At 36.7% G+C, this 23,464-nt stretch overlaps 1 protein-coding gene across 3 annotated transcripts in view; it reads right to left on the bottom strand.

Moving 5' to 3' along the window:
• The window catches only part of LRGUK (leucine rich repeats and guanylate kinase domain containing), a 143,399-nt gene that overhangs the window by 19,975 nt on the left and 99,960 nt on the right, over positions 1-23,464 (bottom strand). For 2 of the 3 annotated variants that reach the window (XM_031939086.1, XM_031939085.1), the window contains exons 18-19: positions 15,666-15,797; positions 2,472-2,620 (exon numbers count right to left, since the gene is read on the bottom strand). In XM_031939086.1, coding sequence (XP_031794946.1) covers positions 2,472-2,620; positions 15,666-15,797 — 281 coding nt within the window. Of the gene's footprint in view, positions 1-2,471; positions 2,621-15,665; positions 15,798-23,464 lie in introns of those variants that run through there. The other variant, XM_031939087.1, reaches the window with a different exon arrangement.

Here is a 23,464-nt window from a genome sequence, read left to right as displayed (position 1 = left end):
GCTTATCCTGTATTATAGTTATTTTTGCATATTACATCCACTACCACTTGAATGTGAGGTCCTTGAGGACAGGGGCTGTTTCATTCAGGGTTTTCCATCCTCAACACTTAGTATCACTCCTTGAACATAGTAGAAATTTAATTAATTATTAATTGTTGGATTGCATCTTGCCTCTAATATTTATTATCTGTGTGATCAAGAGTGAGTAACAGAACCTCTCTGAGCATCAATTTCCACATCCGTAAAATGGAGATAATAACACCTGCAGTACCTAGCTCTCAGAATACATCAAATGAGATAATATAAATAATAGGCTTTGTGAACCTTAAAGGACTATACAAACACCAACTCTAACCACTACTTTTACAGCCTGGAAAATGTTGCCAAGTACTTTCATCCTAGCCCAATCTTAGGCCTAGAACTCTTTCCCGAAATAATACAATCAATTAAGTCTTTTCTAATGCTCTTCAGTGCTCAATAGCCTCCTACTGTCTTCTAGAACACAGCCTTCCTCATACACAGGTGCAAGGCTTCCAAGTAGTCCACACAGGGGTGTCAGACTCATGGAGCCACTAAATAGTACATATAAGATTGCTGCCGGCCACATAGTTATTTAGAAAACCACATTCCTAAACTAAATTAACTATTTTATTTATTTTATTAACTATTTCCCAATGACATTTTAATCTGGTTTGGGCAACGCTGAGAGTCTTGCCAATGTCAGTGTTGAACACTTCTGTTCTATAAGTCTCTGATCTTTTCCATTTCTTATCCTAAATAATGTATGTATTTCATCATCTTTCCTATGTCCATCTTTGTATTAAAGTTCCCAATTATCAATGTGTATGTTGAATTGGTTTGGAGGCTTTTATAAAGTTCTTCATAGAAATTAACAACCTCTGGTTCCTTTAAAACAGATGGTTGCTGGCACACGGATATGACCATCAGGCAAAATGACCCAGTTTGTCCCATGATTCATATATCACGCCTTTGGGTACATAATGAAATCAACTCAAGCAAATCCTTTCTTTGCCACTACAAGGAGAACTTGTGATCTGTCTTTCCATTTAACCATGACTTCTTGATTCAATTCTACTTAATTCAAGAAATACTTGCTTGTATCTACTATATTCAAGAAAGTTCCTTCCCTCAAGGAGTATTTATTCTATTTTGGCCTTTTTATTTCCTTAATAGTAAGAATTCCAGTACAAACATGGTTAAAATCCTACAGCAGTTTATCAACTCAGTCATTGTACTGTGGTTAATATCTCAAGATGGCCTAAAAACCTGCATGATTCTTAGTACTTTCTTCCTCCTCCTTTTTCATCACTCTGCCACTGATCCTATCAAAGCAGAAAGGGAAAAGGAATCCATAGGATTCAGGGAAATTGTCTATTTTTCTTTGTTTCATGGGTCATCATGGCCAAATAATTCATTACCTGGTGACCAACTTACTGGTATCAGGCTTCTATGGGTGTGTTTGTTACCAGGTCTATATTCTAAGTTTTTCCAGAATAGTTGAGGATATTCCAAGGGCACACAGGCTTTAAGGACTTGAGATTATTTCCATGTCATGATGAATGAGGAAAAAGAACTTATGTGGAAGCATTTACTTAGTCTTTTATCAAATCGTTATTAAATGCTTTTTATGTGTTGAACTCTCCAGGTTAAGTTCTCAGGGAAATACAAAGATAAATAAGATACTACCTTTCCTTAAGCTTTAAGGAGCTTAAAATCTAATAAGAGTGGAAAGCCTACAATATATATGTGTATTTAAATATATGTAATACATATCTGAACATAAGGACATCAAATAAAAATTCATGTAAAATGTTTAAAATCACTATATATAAATAAAAGTACTGAGTACAATGAGATCAGATGAAGGACAAGCAATTTGACTAGAGGAATCAGAGAGCTCTTCAAGGAAGAGAAAGTATGAAAAGATGGGTAGAATATCACTGATCAGAGATGGTACAAGAAGAGCTCATCAGAAACATGGAAGCCAGGAATGGCAACGTGCCCAGATGGACTGGAGAGTAGTATACATGAGGGGAAATATAGGAGAAGGTTAGAAAGGTGGGTTATAGCTGGGTGATGGAAGACCTCAATGTTTGGATTTTATTTCCTATAGACAATGGAGAGCCCATTGGAGGTATTGGATCATGTAGGGACATAAACTAAGCTGTGCCTTTGATTGATCTGCTTGATCTTTAGCTCTTGCTGAATGTAAGCCTAGCAAATAATACCTCCAAAATAAATATCTATTCCCTGATTATTTAGCATAGTGACTGGCACATAGTAAGTACTTAAATGTTTATTGATTTAATAATTACCATCAGCATCAGATCCCTGATTTCTTATCTTTTTGGCTTTTGAAACATACTTTCATATTTCATGTCTTTCATTTGAAACATATTTGAGTTTTAAAAGTTCAAAGGAAAAAATATCATGTGAGATGTAATTCATACCTTTTGTTGCTTCTAGTGCAAGATAACCTTTTGATAGAGTTGTTTTTATAGGACTTTGGGAATCCAAAGTCATGTAAGTTGTCTCTTTAGGAAAATGAGCCAATGTTGTTAACGTAGGAGCTTTAGACAGAATGAATGAATCTCTGTAACTGAAAAATAAAAAAAAAAAGAAAAATTAATGCCCTGTTGTTGAATTAATTTATACATTAAATAAGCGTTCATTAGATACCTATTATATACCAGATACTATTAATCTGTGGATATACAGGAACAACATTGAAATAGTCAAAAAGCTTACATTCTATTAAGGGAAAGCAACATTTTCATTTGAAAGAAGAAGGACTAAACTTGAGACTTCATTGGTCTAAGGAACTTCCAGTTGGAAAGACGACACCCCCCTCCCCCCTTATCAACTAATGCAAGTCAGTACTTCATCTAAAAACTTATGGTCCAAACAGGATGATTTCAGAAAGGCTTGGAGAGACTTACACGAACTGATGCTGAGTGAAACGAGCAGGGCCAGGAGATCATTATATACTTCAACAACAATACTACATGATGACCAATTCTGATGGACCTGGCCCTCTTCAACAATGAGATGAACCAAATCAGTTCCAATGGAGCAGTGATGAACTGAACCAGCTACGCCCAGAGAAAGAACTCTGGGAGATGACTATGAACCACTACATAGAATTGCCAATCCCTCTATTTTTGTCCATCTGTATTTTTGATTTCCTTCACAGGCTAATTGTATAATATTTCAGAGTCCTATTCTTTTTGTACAGCAAAATAACCGTTTGGACATGTATACTTATTTTGTATTTAATTTATACTTTAATATATTTAACATGTATTGGTCATCCTGCCATCTGGGGAGGGGGTGGAGGGAAGGAGGGGAAAAGTTGGAACAAAAGGTTTGGCAATTGTCAATGCTGTAAAATTACCCATGCATATAACTTGTAAATACAAAGCTATTAAAAATTTTTAAAAATAAAATTAAAACTTATGGTCAGTGCCTGGGGCACTGATAGGTTAAGAGTGCTATTTATTTAGCCCATAGGTGTCAGAGGGAGAACTTGAACTCAGATCTTCCTGGTTTTAAGATGAGATCTCCAGCCATTAGGTCAGCACAGAAGTCCTATGCATGATTGTATCTAAGCAAATACAAAATAAATTCAAAATAAACACAAGTTAAATTTTTTTGAGAGAGGAGGCACCGAGAGCTCACAACTGGAACAATTAGAAAAACCCTGTATACCGGGTGGTGTTTGAGTAGTGCTTTTAAGGAAGCAAAGGATTCTAAGAGGCAAAAGGTTAGAAGTATATACATGCTTATTGAATAATGAACAGATGCATGTTTATTTGTTGGCAGGTGGGCAGTTCAGTAGATTGAGTAAGAATCCAGAAGCAGAAAGACCAGAGTTCAAATATGACCTTGAACTTCATTAGCTGTGTGATCCTAGACAAGTCATTTTGCCCTGTTTATTTCAGTTTCCTCATCTGTAAAATGAGCCAGAGAAGGAAATGTGAGCCACTTGGGTATCTTTGACAAGAAAACCCCAAATTAGATCATGAAGAGTCAGACATGACTAAAGAATAGTAACTGTGTTTACTTGGAACTGAAGAGAGAAAAATTAATACTCCTATGTTTAGGTACAAATCTGAGTTCTCATCACCTTAAAACTGGTTAACTTGAACAGAATCATGCCTTTGTTGTAGAAAGCATCCCTGTTGAGCTCCAGTTACCTAGGTATTGTAAGGCTTTTTTTTTTTTTTTTTTTTTAAATTAAGCCCCTGTTTGCATGATACTTTTGCTGGATTTTATGTAGAATTATATCACACCCTTCTCTGCCATCTAAGAAGTAAGATAGTCTATCTCCGAACACAGTAGCTAGTATAGAAACAAGTGAGGGGATCTAGCCTACCCTATACATGAGTGTATTTCCTTGTCCTAGGATCCAGATTTATCCACCTTCATTTAATTTCATGGAAGAGCTAAAATTTCAGGAGACTGAGGTAATTTGGTAGCCTATTGTGACCGGGAAAGAGCTTTGAGGTGAGAGAGGATAACCCGAAGAAGGATGGAGAGAATTCTGGAGAAGGAAATAAGAAAATGTGGCAGTCCAGGGCCTCCTGGTAAAGCTTTGGGGTTTAATACTAGATGGAATAATAGGACTCTAGAAGGGAGTCTACATAGGAGATAACATACCTTTAACTAATGGAAACAGAGCGTTTCGTTTCAAGTAAGACTAACACATTATAACCATTTTGCACCAAAAAGTTGGTCTTTCATTTCAAGAGGTGGATTGGCTATTTGGAACACAAGGTTTTGCAAAGGTGAATGTTGAAAACTATCTTTGCAGGTACTTGGAAAAATAAAATGCTATTAACTAAAAAAAAAAAAAAAATTAGTACTCAGTTGAATATTCCAGAAAAAAAGGTAGATTGGTGCAATTAAAAGAATATGGGATTAAGAGGTGCGCAGGTTCCACTCTTTTTTTTGTCACTTAATATCTGAGTGAGTGTGGACAAGTCTCTGTAAAATGATTTGGAAGTGGGGATGGAGGAGGGGGGTGGGGTGTTTGACTAGAACACTTTCCAAAGTTTCTTTTATTGTGGTGTGGGGCACTAGCTCAGCCTTGATGCCTTTGTATTTGAATTGTTAAGTCATAAATAAATATTAAACACTTTATAAAACTAGCTTTCTGATAAATGAGTCCTGTTCAGGGCCACTTTGAATGATCAGCCTGGCTACTTCTTCAAGAGCACAGAGAATGAAGGGTCAGCCTGTTGTCATGGAATGAATGTCAGACTCAGAATCAGGAGACATATGGCAAGTCTTCTTGTCAATAATGAGCCAATGTTTATGGTTCTGTGTACCAGGCATTGTGCTAAATGCTTTACAATTGTTATCTCTTTTCCACAACAACTCTTGGAAATAATACTGTTATCCCCATTTTATAGGTGAGGAACCAAAACAAACAGAGTAGGTGACTTATTAAGGGTCACACAGCTAAGCAGCATCTAAGGCTGAATTTGAATTCAGATTTTCTTGACTCCAGATCTAGTCTCTATTACATTCCCCCCCTAGCCACCTCCGCTGGGGATAATAACAGTATTTAACTCACAAATTTGTCCGGAAGACAAAATGTTATGAATTTTACACATCTTTTAATGCCATATAAATATTAGGATTGGGGGAGGGATCAAGTGAGGCAACCAAATCTCCATAACCCATTCCATTTTAATATTTTTTTTGTCAGTAGAGAATACTTCTAGTGAGTCCATTAACAAGTCAGAATTATGAACCAAGTGTGAAGGTGGTCTATACACGTCTATTGAATCAATAGTGCCCCAGATCCTCAGAGGGAATACTGAGGTTTTTCTGGGTTTTTTTCCTCCATCTTCTGGTCAGATCCCTACCTTCTATTTGCCATTCTCTTTTTCCTTTTTTTTCTGTACTTAATTTTTTCTTTCATCTGTCTCTTTCTTCCATGTGGCTTTTACATTACTAGCTAGCCTGTTCTTTGGGTTAGCAAACTGACTACATGTGTCGACTGTGTGGGGAGGACAAGAACCCTTACTGTGGCAGCAGGAATACACAGCAAAGTTGGAGACGGGTTCCTAGGTGCCTCCTTAAGGCTTCCTGAGGCTTCAATGCAATATATATAACGCAAAGACCCAAGCGGTCCAGGAGCAGAATTGGAGTGGAAAGAAATTTAGCTCCTCAACTTTGGTGGGAGTAAGGGTTGGGGTATTTTCCTTTGAAGAAGATGAAATGAGAAGCAAAAAGCTTGAAAACTTGGCTAAGGTAGTCTCACCATAACTCTTCCTCTACCAGAAGAGCAGCAGTATTAGTAGATAATTGCTGATTAGGAAACAAATTTGCAGCTTCCCAAGGCAGAGAGAAAGTACTAACTATGGAGATGGAATAGAGTTTAATGATGATGGTAAATTTGTAATATATTTCCCCAAAGAAACAAATGTCATAATCAGAGATTTGGGATTTTTTTGAGGGGGAGGGGGAATCTTTTTATGGATCATGGACCTTTTTTTTCCCTCAATATAAGGTCTAGAGCAGGGATTCTTAAAAATTTTCCACTCATGACCCTTTTTTGCCAAAGAAATTTTTATGAGACTCTAGGTATATATCACTCACGTATATAAAACTGGTATACAAATCATTTATTGATAATAAATCATAATTTTGTGACTTTCACATTCAGTTATATATGACTCCATATATATGTGAATCACAGTTTAAGAAGTTTTGATCTAGAGATCCCTTCTCAAAATAATGATTTTTTAGAGATAGAGGATCAAAAGGAAATCCATTTTAATGAAATACTGTCTTCAAAATTTTGAAAAATAGAAGTTCATGAACTCTAGGCTATAATGAGTATACATTTACAACATTGCTTGGAAAAAATTAATAACTTGTTCCAACTTGGGATTCCAGGAATACATCTCCCCTTGAAGATATGTTCCTGTACCTCCAGGTATGGGAAGACAAAAGGGAATTGGGTTTTTTATCCCAGGAGCTGAGTAGATACACATCAGCATCAGTAACTTGTTCCCTCAGTACATCTCTACATTTGCATGAGAGAAAGCAACCAATAGTATATTTGCATTAGAGGCCATTCACTCCCTGGAATTTAAATCTTTGGGATAAAAATCTGTTTTCCCCATGGGGTGGTTGAGGAATATAAGTCATTTGTACATTGATATTACTAAGACTTACATGTATGCTTCTTCTTCGGCAGATAGTTACAGATTTTCAAGTAAATACTCATCAGCATGAAAATCTGAAATCAATGGATAACTCCTAGACTGTGTGGGACTACAACCCACTTTCCAAGCTGGGAAACTTGTTGGGAAACCAATGGAATATTTAGAAACCGCATGCAAGTAATCTGTGGTAGCCAGCTGTTGGAATCTCCACTGCCTAGATCATATTTTAGGTTTAGATCAGAGAGATTATCACCCAGAACAGGAATATGCAAACTGGTTGAATATCTTCACTACACTAGACTCTGAACTCCCTTCTAGGTTTAAACCCCAACTCCACAAAGACAACACCCACTCTTGCCTCATCAATAGCCATTCCTCCCCTAGGAATGACGTCAATTGTATTTCAGCCTTGCAAAATCTTTCATTCTCTATGTTTTGAAGCATGAAATTGTTCATTAAAGACGAACTTTTTTTATTCAACCACACATAAAAATTCACAGATTTCACGGTCACATCTCTGAAGTGATGTTTCATAAATTTCAGTACACTAAAGGCAGAACAATCGACAAGTGAGAAGAACATTTCCACTGGATCTTTAAAATATATGTTTTGGTCCTTCATTTTGTAAAAGGAAGGGCCATGGTTTGAAACCCAGAAAATGGATCACGTTAACAAGCTATTTTTTTTCTTCCCCACAGTTATTTTCTCACTATATTACGGACAACATTAAATGAAAATGCCATAAAAGTCAAACACAAAAATGCAGTGAAGTGGAAAGGCACATTTATTGTCACATGTACAGGGTCAGACCTTTATAACTCATCACGGCTCCATGGTTACTGGAGTTTTATGCCTTACTTCTTGACTGGTTGGGACAGAGGATGGATACTCCCAGGGCAGCCTATTATGTATTCTTACTCTCCCGCTCTCTCACTCTATTCCCACCAGTTTACTCCTCTGCCGTACAAATACAGATCACTAACAAATCCACGGGGGCCTGCAGTTTCAACATTGTTACAGCATGCTAATTAACTAATTACCGTGGCAGGTTCCACCTTGTCTAGAAAATGTTCAGAGTTTTTAGAATTTAAAGAGAACAGATAGTTATTTTTCACCATCAGATTTGTGGAAGAGCAAGACACGAAATAAAGTGCCCTCTATTCAGAGACACTTATTTCACAGGCAAAACATCCCTTAGGTTCAGCATTTTTTAAACAATATATTCAGCAAAAATAATTCTCAACAATAGAAATAATGATTCCTATTTATAACGTTTAAGACGTCTCTTTTATTTATTAACACATAAATATTTTAATTTCTATATTTTGGTCTCCTCAAATAATTAAAAATTGTTACCTCCTGACATGACCGGATCAGAGAAGATGCAGGTCACTGATGTGACCTCCAGGGGGCAGTGCAGGATTGACAAAGACATCCTTACTACCTACTTCTTTGGCCTGTCATTTTAATGGGATAAATTGATTTCTCGGACTCAATTTTTTGCCAAAACAGAAAGTTTATAATTTATAAGCAAGTGATCTTGTTGATTTCAGAAAGCATGCTTTCCTTCCCTCTTTTCCATAAGATCAGCTGCTGATTTTTATTTGTTAAATGTCTTTTCTTTTTTAAACTTAAAACCAGGAGAGTGATGTATGATTAAATTCATGCATAATTTATATATTATATGCACAGGTATATATGTACATACACAGGCCTATTTTATTTAAATACAAACATGTTCACACCCATATACATATATGAACATAAACACACACATACATCCCAGCTAATAATTTCCCTACACGGAATGTTAGAGCTGGAAGAGACCTTCAAACAGCTCATTTTACACAAAATCAAGCAGGTCTGGAGATGAATTGGCTGAAGTCACAGATTAAGTTGGCAGAGCCCTAACGCTTCAATCCCAGAAATTCAACATGTAACCAAGCAAAAGTGGAATTTATGACATTTTCAATGAACGGTTGTCCAGACTCTACACAAAGACTTCCAATGGGAAGATGCAATACCTCCCGAGGAGGCTGCTCCATTTTTTGATAGTTTCAATTGTTGGGAAGTATTTCTTTTTAACTATCAAAATTAAATCTCCCTCTCTGCAACCTCTATCCATTATTCCTGATCCCGCATCTTAGGACCCAGCACAACAAGTTTAATCTCTTTTCTCCAGGATAAGCTTCCATGTACTTGAAGATAACAATGATGTTCCTTTTAAATCTTCCTTTTCTGATTAATTACTCTAAGTTCTTTCTCACCATGTTGGCCATGGTCTTTTTTGACTTGCTTTATGGTTGGTCTCTATATTTGTGTTTCCCAGAAGTTTGTGGGTTCCGAGAATTGAATATAAGAGTAAGGTAGACCTGGAGAACTATTATCTCCCTTTTTTCTGGATGTTTCTCTTAATATAGCATAGGATAACATAACATGATTGATTAGTAAGTAATATTGTTGACTCCTATTGAGCTTGTAATCAACTAAAAACCCCACTATCAATCTCCAATTAAATACCAGAATGGAAAACCTGAAAAATCAGGAAAAATTTAATAAAATTGAAAGCTAAAAAAATTGAATTAAAAATAAATCTAAGAACTGTTTTTATGAAAAAAATAAGCAAACTATTGGTTAATTTAATTTAAAAAATTTTTAAAGAAGAAATCCAAATCACTGGTATCAAAAATGAAAAGGGTAAATGAATTATGAAAGATGAAATTAAAACTACTATTAGGAATTATTCTTATTATCTCTCAGTAAAACTGATAGTTTAAGTGAAATGGTGAATATTTACAAACTACTTAGATAAACAGAAGAAAAACAGAGTACTTAAGTAACTCTATCTTAGAAAAAGACTTGAACAATCCATCAATAAGCTCCCCAAGAAAAAATTCCGAAGACCAGATCAATTCACAAAGTGAATTCTAACAATCCGTTAAAAAAAAAAAAATTGTTAAAGAACAATTAATTCTATCTGAAAGAAAAGAGGTAAAAAAAGAGTCCTACAGTTTTTTTTTATGACACAGATATGGTTTTGATATATGATCCAAGGAGAGCAAAAGCAGAAAGAAAACCAATTTCTTTAATGAATATTTCTGCAAAAACTTTTAAATATAACACTAGCAAGGAGATTATAGCAATATGTCACAAAGATCATATACTATTACCAGAGGGGATATATGCCAAGCCTAGTTGAATATTAGGAAAACTATCAATCTAACTTATTATATCAATAACAACAAAAACAAAAAAAATCATATGATTATATCAATAGATGCAGAAAAAGTCTTTGACAAAATACAATACCTATTCCTTTATTAAAAAAACAATAAAAATTATTAAAAAACCTTTCTTTAGATAATGATAGTATATATCTAAAACCAAGAGCAAGCATTATTTGTAATAGGCATAAACTTGAAGCCTTCTCAGTAAGATCAATAGTGAAACAAAGATGTTCATTACCGCTACTATTCAATATTGTACTAGAAATGCATTATTGCAATAAGACAAGAAAAAATTGAAAAATAAAAACAGGCAATGAGGAAATAAAACTCTTTGCAGATATGATGGTATACTTAGAGAACCCCAGAGAATCAACTAAAAAAACCTAGTTAAAACAATAGACAAGTTCAGCAAAGTTGTAGGATATAAACAAAACTACATAAATCACCAACATTTTTATATACTACCAACAAAACCCAGGAAGGGATAAAAAGAAATTCTATATAAAACAATTGCAGACAGTATAAAATTTTTGGGAGTCCATCTGCCAAAAATTATAAGAACCCAATGACAAAATCCTTTTCACACAAATTCAAATCTAAACAATTGGAGAAATTTTAATTGCTCATGGGCAGGCCGAGTCAATATAATAAAAATGACAATTCTACTTAAGTTTATTTATTCAGTATCACACCATTCAAACTATGAAATAATTACTTTATAGAAAGAAAAATTAGTATCAAAATTCATCTGAAAGAACAAAAGGTCGAAAATATAAAGGAAATCAATAAATCTTAAGGAAGCCAGACTAGTAGATTCAGATCATAAACTATTTTATAAAATGATAATCATCAAAACAATCTGGTACTTTCTAAGAAATAAAGTAGTAAATTAATGGAATAGATTATTGTATGCAACATACACTCACAAATGACCACAGTAATCTTATATTTGATAAGCCCAAAAATCTGTCTTTGGGGATGAGAATTCGTCATTTGATAAAAATCTCTGGAAAACTAGGCAGAAACCAACATTTCACATCTTATACCAAGAGAGAGGCAAAATGGATTTTGACATAGAGGTGATATCATAAGTAAGTTAGGGGAAATTTGACTGGACTGTCAGATCTATGGATAAAGGAAGAATTTATGACCAAAAAAGAGATAGAGAGAGTTACAGGAAGTAAAATAGATGATTTTGATTACATGAAATTAAGATTTTGTAAAAGCAAAACTAATACAGCTAAAATTAGAAGGAAAACAGGAAACGGGGTGGTGGATTTGCAACAAGTTTCTTTGATAAAGGCATAATTTCTCAGATATATAGGGAACTGAGCCATATTTACAAAAATAAGAGCCATTTTCCAGCTGATAAATGATTAAAAGATGTGACCAGGCAGTTTTCAGAAGAAGAAATCAAAGCTATCAAGTCATATGAAAAAATACTCTAAAAATCACTACTAATCAGAGAAATGCAAATTAAAACAATTCTGAGATACTATCTCATACCTTTCCATTGGTTAACATGACAGAAAAGGAAAATAAAAAATGCTGGAGGGGATGTGGAAAACATGGAACACTGATGCTCTGGAAAACAATTTGGAACTATACCAAAAAGGCTATAAAATTATGCATACCCCCTTGATCTGTCAATACCACTACAAAGTTTGTATCCCAAAGAGATTAAAGAAAAGGGAAAATGATTTACTTGTGCAAAAAATAGTTTAAAACATCATTTTTTTGATGTGGTGGCAAAGAATTAGAAATGAGGGGGTATCCATCAAGTGAGGAATAGCTGAATAACTTGTGGTATATATTTGACATGAAACACTATTGTGTTATAAGAAATGATTAGAAGGATGCTTAGATAAACAGATACAAAGTGAAGTAAGTAGAACCATGAGTACATTGTACACAGTAACAGGAATATTGTAAGGATGATCAACTGTGAAAGACTTGTCTATTCTGGTCAAACAATAATCCAAGATAATTTTAAAGGATATAAGATGAAAAAAACTCTCCACTTCCTGAGAGGGGTGAATTCTGCCAATTAAACATACTTTTATTATCTGCAGTATTTTATTTTGTTTGTGTTTCCTTTTGTAATATGTCAAATATGGAAATAAGTTTTACAAGACCTCACGTCTATAATCAAAATCAAATTGCCTGACTTCTCAAGATAGGGATAAAGGGGAAGGAAGAGAATTTGGAACACAAAACTTTTCAAAATAATTGTGAAATTTCATATGTAATTGGAAAATATTTAATGAAATGAAAATAACTTTAAAATAAAAAAATTTTTAAAATAGACTCTCCTAGTCAATTTTTAGAAACCAAGTATAGAACTTTGTTTATCCCTAATAAATTTAGTTTTATTTCATTCATATTAAAGCAGAGGAATTTGGATCAGGAAGATATGAGTCAATTTCCTTGATTATAAAATAGGGATAATAATAAGATCTAATTCCTAGGGTTGTCATGAGGATAAAATGATAATATTTGTAAAGTGCTCAGCACAGTGCCTGGCACAAAATAAATGCTTGCTGTCTACTTTCCTTCCTTCCTTTTTAGGATCTTTTTGCATTTGGACTGTCATCCAAGTATCAGTTATCCTTCTAGCTTCATCTTATATGCAAATTTGATCCAAGTAATTAATTTTAAATGTTCAACTTATAGAGATATGGACAAATGTCCGAGTCACTCTCCTTATTTTTAACCAAGTTGACATTAACTTACTAATGACTACTTTTTTAGGTCATCACATCATAAGTATAAAACTAGAGGAGACATTATTTGCTAGCTAGTCCAACCCCTTCATTTTACAGATGGGGAATTTAAGGTCTGGAGGTTAAATGTCTTTCTGAAGGACATATAGTTTATAGTCACAAAAGTACAATTTCAACTAAGTCTTTTGATTCAAAAAAAGAAAAAAATCACTTTCCTTTCCAGTGCCCTTTCTCCTTCTATTCATTTAATCAGTCCCCAAGTTTATATAATGGCATTTTCTATGTGCATTTATTCCCATTTCTTTCCAAGCTGTCCAGAAGCACACATGATAATCTGGTTAGACTAACAGAGTCTATGTCTCCAACATTTCTTGATCTGCCAGTCTAATTACACTATTAAAAGAAGGAAATGTATTAGACTGGCAAAATTTGTCTTTGAACAAGCTACATTGCCTTTTAGTAATCATGGCTTCTCTTTCTAAGTGCTCACAAACGTTCTCCTTAATATTTTTGAAATTTGTCAGAAATGGACAAACTCATGGATCTACAATTTATGACTTATCCCTTCTGGGGGAGATTGGGACACTTGCCTTGTTCGGATTCTTTGAAAATTTCCCATTTACCAAGATCCTTCAATGACAGGTTTGTGAACTTGGACAAAACCTTTAAATCACTATAAGTCTTCATCTATTAAAGGAAGGCATTGAGCCAAATAATGTCTAACATCCCTTCCAGAGTTATATCCACAGCTAAAAATCAATTAGTTCAACCAACTCAATTTTCAAGATCAGTTAACTTAGGCCTAGATGGGGTCAATCCCTTTAGCCAGGTGGCCAAAACTTAAAATTAGGTCTTCTAATTCCAGATCTAGGACTTTTCATCATATCCTATCAGCATATGTAAAAATAATTTTTAACATTTGCTTTTAAATATTTTGAGTTCTATTTTTTTCCTTTCACTTCTTTTCTTCCATTCTCCTTGGGAGGGGGCAAGCAATTTGATATATTATAGATGTGCAATCATGTCAACTTTTCTATATTAACCATATGACAGAAAAAAAAAGAAAAAGAAATAAAGTTTTAAAAGAGTCTTCTTTGATCTGCATTCAGATTCTTCCAGTTCTTTCCTAAAGGTGGATAGCATTTTTCACCATAAATCTTTTGGAATTGTCTTGAATCATTGCAGGGAATAGCAGGCACATAGCTAATCACCACATGATCTTGCTGTTACTCTGTATAACATTCCCCAGGTTCTACTGGGGAAATCTACCAGATTTTACTAAAAACATCCTGCTTTTCATTTCTTTATTTTTTCTCAATAGCATTTTTTTTCCCAAATACATGTAAATAGTTTTCAACATTCATTTTTGTAAGATTTTATGTTCCAAATTTTTCCCCTTCCTCCTTACTTCCCCGCTTCCCAAGACTGCAAGCAATCTAATATGGGTTTAACATATACAATCCTTTTAAACATATTTCCGTATTTGTCATGTTGTGCAAGAAAAATCAGAAAAAAAAAGGGGGAGGACCCACAAGAAAGAAAAAGCAAACAAAAAGGTAAAAATAATGTCCTGATCCACATTCAAACTCCATAATTCTCTCTCTGGATGAGGATGATATTTTCTATCCCAAGTCTATTAAAATTGTCTTGGATCACTATTGCTGAGAAGAGTTAAATCTATCATTTGATCATTATAGTTGATTATCATACAATCTTGCTGTTACTGGTTACAATGTTCTCTTCGTTCTCACTTCACTCAGCTTCAGTTCATGAAAATCCTTCCAGGCTTTTCTGAAATCAGTCTGCTCATTTCTTAATACAACAGTAATAATCTATTACATTCATATGCCATAATTTATTCACTTATTCCCCAATAGTTTGACATCCACTCAGTTTCTAGTTTCTTGTCATCATAAAAAGAGCCAATACAAATATTTTTATAAATATGGGTCCTTTTCCCTTTTTTATGATTTCTTTGTGATACAAACTTAGTGACACAGTTTAATCAAATGATATGCATACTTTAATAGCCCTTTGGCCATAGTTCCAAATAATACTATTTCCCTTCCTCCCTTTTATTCTATTCCTTTTAAGTTAAAAAAAAAAAAAACCCTCCTACATCCATGTTAGTCATGAGTCCCATATCCCACCAAGTTTCAGTGACAATTAGCAAGTAAAATATATTCCCTTACTTTAGGATTTCCATCCAGTTCATTCTGCTTAGTACTTATACTTAGTGCATTTGTTTACAGACACTTGAAGACATGGGTTTCTCTGGTTCTCTTTAGTATATACATACACAAATAAAATAAATAAAAGAACAGGCAAAGGAAGAATACAAACATTGAATGTATTCAGGTCTTTTGACTCCAAATAAAGTTCTCTTATTACTATGCTAGACTGCCTCTTATATGATTTAATCATGTTAAATCTCCAAACTAGTCAAAAGTGTAATCATTATTAATAGCATGGAGAAGGCATCTTATTTCCTCCAAGAAAACATTTCTGCTTACCTGATTCCTTCAGAAAAGCAAGGTGGAGGAGTAAGGTAACTATCCTCACTAAATATAGTTTTAGCCCACACCCTTGTAGGTGAAATTCTGTCAAGATTAGTGATGGCTGATAATGGAGTTGGTACTGGACCCCTGAAAAAATAACCAGAGAAATTAGAAAAATTCCAATGCATTAGAATTGTAACTTTTAATTCATGTCAATTCTAAAAACAATTAAAAGGGTAAGAAAAGATTAAAAGGCATAAAAATAAAACATAAATACTATTGTTATATACCCAAAAAAACAATAAGAAAATATTTGAGGTATGGCAATGTGCAATCACCTGTAAAAATGTTCTTCAGAATTCATTTTGGACTAGTATCTTTATATATCAATAATTAGTGGATTAAGCAAGATTGTAACACTAAGCAAAACTTTCTCATCCATTAAACTATCATATTCATACTAGAGTAGTTTTTTAATATTTGCTAAACATGGTATCTGTTAAATTGAAAAGACATTATCTAAGTAGCAACAGAATCTGGGGCATAGTGCTATGGATGGAAATAACAAAAACAAAGAACTCTGTTCTCAAGCCTACCTTGGAAGTAGGAGAAGAGGAGGTACAATATGGATAACAATAAGAACTAGCATTTCTACAGTGTTTTAATGTTTGTGAGATCCTTTGATAAATCTCATTTATCCTCATAGCAACCTCTGTGAAATAGTTTTACTATTATCCCCATTTTACAAATGGGCAAACGGAGGGAAATAAGGGTAAATGACTTTAATATATATTAAAAGAGTATAGGACTAGAAAAATTGTTGAGGTTAGAAAACTAATAGAGGAATCAGATGAGGCTTTACATAAGTGGCCTCCTGAGATGACCTTTCCAAAAAAAAAAATACAATGAGATAGCAATAATCCAGGCATGGGATCAGTTTGTTTGCATGAAAAGAGTCAGAGTGTGGAGAGTCAACTCTAGGAGTAGATTGTAATCCGGTTCGGTTATGACACAGAGTTCATGAGGGAAATAGTATGAAATAAGGCTGGAAAGGCTTTGAATGCCAAGGCAAGGCAAGCAGCATTTTGCTGTTTGATATCATTATCGTTAATAATAATAAAGTAGGCAACAAAGTAGTACAAGGTCCATCGGGTTCATTCCTAAATGAATAGGAAAAAAGAGATGGTCCAATTGACCTTAAGTCTAATGGTACAAAAATGGTACTCAATGTAGATATTTTCAAAGAACTAGGACTATGCAATTTTCTTAAGTAATAAAAATTCCTTTAATTCAGAAATTAGTAGTCCTGGAAGATGTTAGATAAGTAGTTCTTAATCACAAATTTCTTTATTTTAGAAGAATGATTAAATCTCTTCTCAGTTCTTCAAACCATCTCTGAATTCTTATTATATTCAAGTCTCTTCTACATAACTATTTTCTCTATATATAATCCAGGGACAAATTCTATTAAGCCAATTATTTCATATCATAGGTTCTCAAATATGCCCTCAAATCTCTTTGATCAAATTCATTTTAAAGATCTGCTCAAACAATACATGGAAATAATTGCAGAGCTGTCACTAGAAACCAGTTCCCTGGATTCCCAGTTGGCTGTTCTTGTATGTGCAATGTCCAGAAATCAGCATAGTGGGCTTGAGGAATGTTTCTCACTCCCGAAGAGCCAAGGAAAAAGGTCGCTAAGATATTCATAAGTCAGAAAAGTCCATGAATATCTTATACATGCAAACACATGGTGTGCAGACAAATTAAATGATTTTTGATGCTTGCAAAAACATTTAGATTTGGTATTTAATTTACCTTTAAAAGCAGCAAAGTATTGTGGCAATTTTATGATTGTTAACAGCATTAACTTTTCTCTCCCTTTTATCTACACTTCCACCCCCTAACACACACACTCCTCAACTAAAGTAGTGGTTCTCAAAATGTGGTTCAGAGAATTCTGGGGGGTCTCTGATACTTTTTCAGAGGGTGTACAAATTCAAAATTAGTTTTTATTTTTAATATGATATCTATAAGTGTAATCCACATAAACAAAAACTTTGGACAGATCCTCAATAATTTCTATTAATACAAAGATACTGAGAACAAAAGTCTGAGAGACATTGATCTAAAACACCAATTACTGAACATCTGGAAAAGAAAGTTCTCACCACCAAATCCTTGGCACTATCCAAATGGTTCAACATGAGAACTAGATGTGGTTTTATCAACTTAAAAAACATTAAAGAAGCTGCATTGCTGCCTGCTTTGCTAGTGCATCCTAACACTTACTGGTCCTTTCCATCCCACTGGATAGCTAAAATCTTCTATACGTGTTTTCTTCACCTAGTACAGATTGAGCATCCCAAAGAGCTGAGCAGCTAGGTGACCCAATAGATGGAGCACTGGCCTCAGACACTTCCTAGCTGTGGGACTCTGCCCGAGTTTCCTCATCAGTAAAATGAGTTGGAGAAGGAAATGGAAAACCATTCCAGTACCTGTCAAGGAAATCCAAATGCGGTCCCGGGGAATTGGACATTACTCAAACAATTGAACAAAGAACAAACCCCAAAGAACAGGACAGTTCTGCTTTTTTATCTTCAGTGCTCTGCAAATAACAAGTACTTGATGAATGCATTTTCATTCATTGCATTCTTTTATCCATGCATTCATATGCTTCAAACTTAAGGCAAATTATTTTCTTTATCCTGCCTCCAACCATTGTGTTTTTTGAATAGCGAATGAGGGCAGCATTATATGTTGGTTAAAGTCTTGCCCTTGTTTTAATACCTCTAGAATAGGGACTACCATTTTTGTCCTTCATGTTTTTCTAAGATTTTCTTTGGTCAAAAAAGTATAGAAAAAGAAAAAAATACAAATATTTCAAATCCATCTTCCACCCTAGTTATAAATATTGAATTCAATTTAAAGCTTAAACTTTCATCTTTAAATTCAAAGGCAGAGAACCACTCACTTATGTTAAGGACTCTGGCTTGTTAGTCCAAAAGAGACACTTGCTTTATATAAGACTAGCGGTGAGATCAGCAGATGCCAACCTGACAGTCCGTGAGGATTCCTTTGATGAGTTAGTGGAAGCGGAAGATGAAAATTAAATTCTCCTCAGACTGTGCTAACCTTTCATCGAGCATTGGTTTTTATTTTCCTTGCATGATACACCATCATCCAACTCCTTTCTCCCAAGAAGAACTCCCCCAAGACTGCCCAAAATACTAGGCTTCCCTCTATAGCATCTGTGTTCTTTTATCAGGTCTCTCCAGGCACTTCATCTACATTGAATCACTATCCAGGATTTCCCTGTTCACTGATGGCCATCTCATTTCAGTCAATTCACATTATTCCCATGTAAAGTACTACCCCCTTTCATTTATGGGCCCCTAATCATTTAGTTGCTGTCAGGAAGCAGAAAAAAAAAAAAAAAAAAAAAAAAGATGAGAGTTAGAAAAGTAGCTTGAGACTATTCTGAGGACCTGAGAGAAAATTGGTCTGCAGATAAATACCTCAAGACAACCTATTTGGAAGTGATGTGGGAAAGATTCCTTTCTAGATTCCCACCCCCTCCTAGTTAATAATGTAAATTACCCTTTGACTCACAAATCCTGGTCCCTTTAAATTCCAATAGAAGATCCGGACCTGTCCCAGCCCCACCCGGATATGAGCCAACTTTGGGGATACACCAAAAAGCCCCTTGAGCTAAGTCTCCTAGTATAAAAGGGCCACGCTGGGAACCCCTCTTTGCAGAGATTCCAAACATGCCAGCCATGTGAGGACCCTCTGTCCACTGGACCTTCTGTCCAGTGCCCTCCTTATCTCTACCTTCACCTATCTCCTACTTCTAAACTCAATAATAAACCTCTTTTATCAATCTAGCTCTTGGGCTAATAAATGCTTTTATTGGGAACTTGTGCCGCTGCTAGACCTCATTTACCACCGTATCCACTGTTAAATGCAATGGAGTCTCTAATGGTCAGGCTCTAGCCACGAGGAGAAAGGTCACTGAATTGGGGTGAGTTTGGAGAATGTCTCTGCCCACGGCTGCTGATCCCTGGACAGGGTTGAGCGTTCTCTCCTTCAGGTCTTGCTCTCCCAGCAAGATTTGGGGGTTTAGATGAGCTGTCCCGCCCTCAAGTTCCTAAGCGGAGTTGCCAGAGGAGCCCTCGCCATTCGGTACTCACCACGCTGGGTAAGATGGCATTTCTTTCTCCCCCACCCTCGCTCCGGCCTTTCCTCCCCCTCTTCCATGGAGTGGGGAATGTAGAACTTGAGGCCTGTTTCAGACTCTCCCATGTGGCTTGGCAACCTGCCGTTTAAATGCTCCCATCCTGTCCCCTTCTTGGGGTTACTGTACAGTGGGGAGATTGGAGACTCAATCTTAATCTTCTCAAATCTCTGGAAAAGTTTTAAACTTTTAAAACAGAACTTTGCTGGCAATCTGGACAAGTGAGCCGTGCCCCTCCCAGACCCTTACTACCTGGCTCCTAAAGCTGCAGCTTCCAGCCCTTGGGAAGCATGCTCAGCCCATAAATTTTAAATGGGACTTGCTTTCCCTGATTTGGTCATCCTGTGTTAGAGCAATGCCCCTCCCAGCACAGTCTTTTAACTGTAGAAGCCTCAGAATTATGCTTTTGCATGGAGGCTGTCTACAAAGACAGGGGATTTTAAACTGCTCTCAGTTTTTTTTCTTAGCCTCAGGGCACTACTTAAAACCTTTTCTCTGCTGCTTGTGGAAAGATAACCTCGGTAAACCAGGCTAGGTCTGTCTCTCTCACTTTCCTACCTAACCTTATAGGTGGGAACTCTTGCTCCTAATTTTCTCAGTCCCAAAACCTTTTGCTCTTAGCACACTCTGTTCTATTTTCTGGATTGGCGTTCTATGTCCCTGCCAACAATTAAAAGGTTTTTTTCTGGGCTCCAACCCTGGCCAGGTTGTAGCTTCAAGAAAGACCTTTGGAATGATGGCTGGGGAATAAAATCAGGCTGAGGCAAATGAAATTCTTTAGAAGATGGCTTTTTTTTTTTTTTTCTTTTCTCCCCTCATTCCTTGACTGCAGCAAGAAATGAGTTAATGGGAGAAAATGAAGCCATTTAAGAATTCCGTGAACGCCTTTAGGAAAGAAGTCTGTCTTTCCTGTCGGTGCTTTTCTCAAGCTCTCTAGACTTGGACCCTGTTTTCCCTCCCCCATTCCTTGAGACACTATGGCTCAGGGAACCCGGGGGCTATAGAATATGCATAACTGTCTAGAGTTAAGTGAGGAGCTATTGAAATGGAGATCACACCCACTCCTACACCACACCCACTCCTAGCACACTTCTCCGCTACCTTGATGATGGCCCTCTTAGGAGGTTTCCACTGAGGCAAGCCCACCACATCACCCTTCTATAACGGGGGGCAGCTCAAAGTCCCGGGCTAATTTGAACTTGCTGGCAGACTCCTGGAGTCTTGAGGAAATTAGTCGCCTACGAGACGTTGTAGGGACGAAATCCTGGTTTTTCTTTGGCAAACGACCTTCTAGGAGGCCCTTTGTGACACCTTCTAGAGACGTCTATGAAGGTTACGTTATAGAATGGGGAAGTCTTCGGGTTTTGCAATGAATTGGCTTCCCTCCCCCATCCCTGGAGATTTTAAGCTGTCTCAATGCAGAGAAACACTGGGCTTGAGAAAAATGCCTTAATCTCAACACCTGAATTCTGAATAGATTAGCTGAATTCCAATCTCTCTCCAGACAAGTCCATCCTTTAAGGTGCTTTTTTTCTTTCTAATACTGGGACTGATTAACACTTGTGCCCCCAAGCAAAAGCGGAGAGCCAAAACACACCCAGCACACTTGTCTCTTTTAAAGCTGAAAAACTCAACCTAATGAAACCTAGGACCCACCCACCTCCTCAACTTTTTCTGGGTCCAAAATTTGATGTTTCTTCCACTCTGCTGCCAATAGCTGTTTGTTGGTTTCCCTTTACCTCCAACCTGAGACTCTCAGCTCTTTTCTTCTCAGGGCAACTTCTGCCTCCTAAAAAAAACACTCGGAGTGAAGCAGAAGCAGAAGCGCCTCTTAAATACAAATTTCTCCCAGCTTAGGCCTGTAGGTGCCCTGGAAACTGTCCGAGGAGACCCCAGTCTCTGTCCTGAGTTCAAGCGGGAGGAACATTGGAGAAACTGCATCACACCACAGGGGCTGAATTGGTCCCCAGCATCCTGCTCCCAGGTAGGGAATTGGGGTCTGGCCCTGTTTCCCCTTTTATCCCAGGACAATCCCAACACCTCAGGGGCCGGTAAACTGGGTTGGCAGTGCTGAGATACTTTATATTCCCTCTGACCCCTTCTACCCCTCCCCCATAAGAATGGGGAAAGTGGGGGGGGGAGGCGAAGGTTCAGGATCTTTGCTTATTGAGAAACCAACTCTTTTTAAAGAAAGGCAGCACAGTTAAAAGATTTCTAAGAGCTTAAGTTGCATTCTTATCTTGACTAGATATCAAGGCCTCCTGCCTACCCTGACTTCTTAGTCCACACCCTTTAATACCAACCTCAGGAGAAATTAACTTTCCTGGAAATTAGGAGTGAAAGGGCTAAACTCCAGGCTACTTAACACTTTTACTATTGACAAATAATCTTTTGCTCCCAGTATTTTCTCCTACTTCTCCTTGTTAGATGGGCCATCAGCATTCTTATAGGCAGCCCACAGAAGGGACCTGATGCATTTCCTGCTGCATCTCCACCCTGGATGACACCCCGGTTTTAACCTGCTCCCAAGATCTGGGCTTCAAACTTTGGATTCTCAACTGCCCTTCAGCCTGGAATACATGGAACCAACTGACTGGGAACAACTGACCGGGACAAACACCCCTTAGATGCCCTGCTGCCATCCCCAAATCCCACACCTCATACCTCACCTCCTGGCATGAACCCCCAAATCCCTACGATCCTTGCCAGCTCGAAGCAGTTAAGAGGAGATCAGCGCCCCTTTTCCCACATGCCTTTGGAGGTGACGGCTTGAGGAAGGGATGAAGAAGGGACCCCTGAACTTGGAAAATCTTCAATTCTGTCACAATAACAGACTTTGCCCCATGTCTTTTTCCTTAAATGAATTTAAGTTCCAACTGCTTGAGGGGGGAATGATGTGGGAAAGATTCCTTTCTAGATTCCCACCCCCTCCTAGTTAATAATGTAAATTACCCTTTAACTCACAAATCCTGGTCCCTTTGAATTCCAATAGAAGATCTGGACCTGTCCCAGTCCCATCCGGATCTGAGCCAACTTTAGGACTACACCCAAAAGCCCCTTGAGCTAAGTCTCCTAGTATAAAAGGGCCACGCTGGGAACCCCTCTTTACAGAGATTCCAAACATGCCAGCCATGTGAGGACCCTCTGTCCACTGGACCCTTTGTCCAGTGCCCTCCTTGTCTCTACCTTCACCTATCTCCTACTTCTAGACTCAATAATAAACCTCTTTTGTCAATCTAGCTTTTGGGCCAATAAATCCTTTTATTGGGAACTTGTGCCGCTACTAGACCTCATTTACCACCGTATCCTTGTGCCGAATCCAAGGGGGTTGCAGGGGAGCTCTGTTTGACTCCCTGTACCCCAAACCTGCCACTAGACCTCAACTAAACCCTAATTTCATTTAGGTACCCCAAATCTAGACCTCAACAGAAGCAGATCAATGACATAACTACTATTTAATATGGGAGGCTGTGGGGATAGGGAGGAATGACTTCTGTGTATGTTGGCCATCAGTTCATTTATTACTCTTTCCAGTGAGGGATATAGTTGAGAAACTAAATTATAAAATTGTTGGAGG

Source organism: Sarcophilus harrisii, chromosome 5 (assembly GCF_902635505.1).
Source record: "Sarcophilus harrisii chromosome 5, mSarHar1.11, whole genome shotgun sequence".
Classification (NCBI taxonomy): Eukaryota; Metazoa; Chordata; class Mammalia; order Dasyuromorphia; family Dasyuridae; genus Sarcophilus; species Sarcophilus harrisii.
This window is presented reverse-complemented; position numbering and strand designations above follow the sequence as displayed.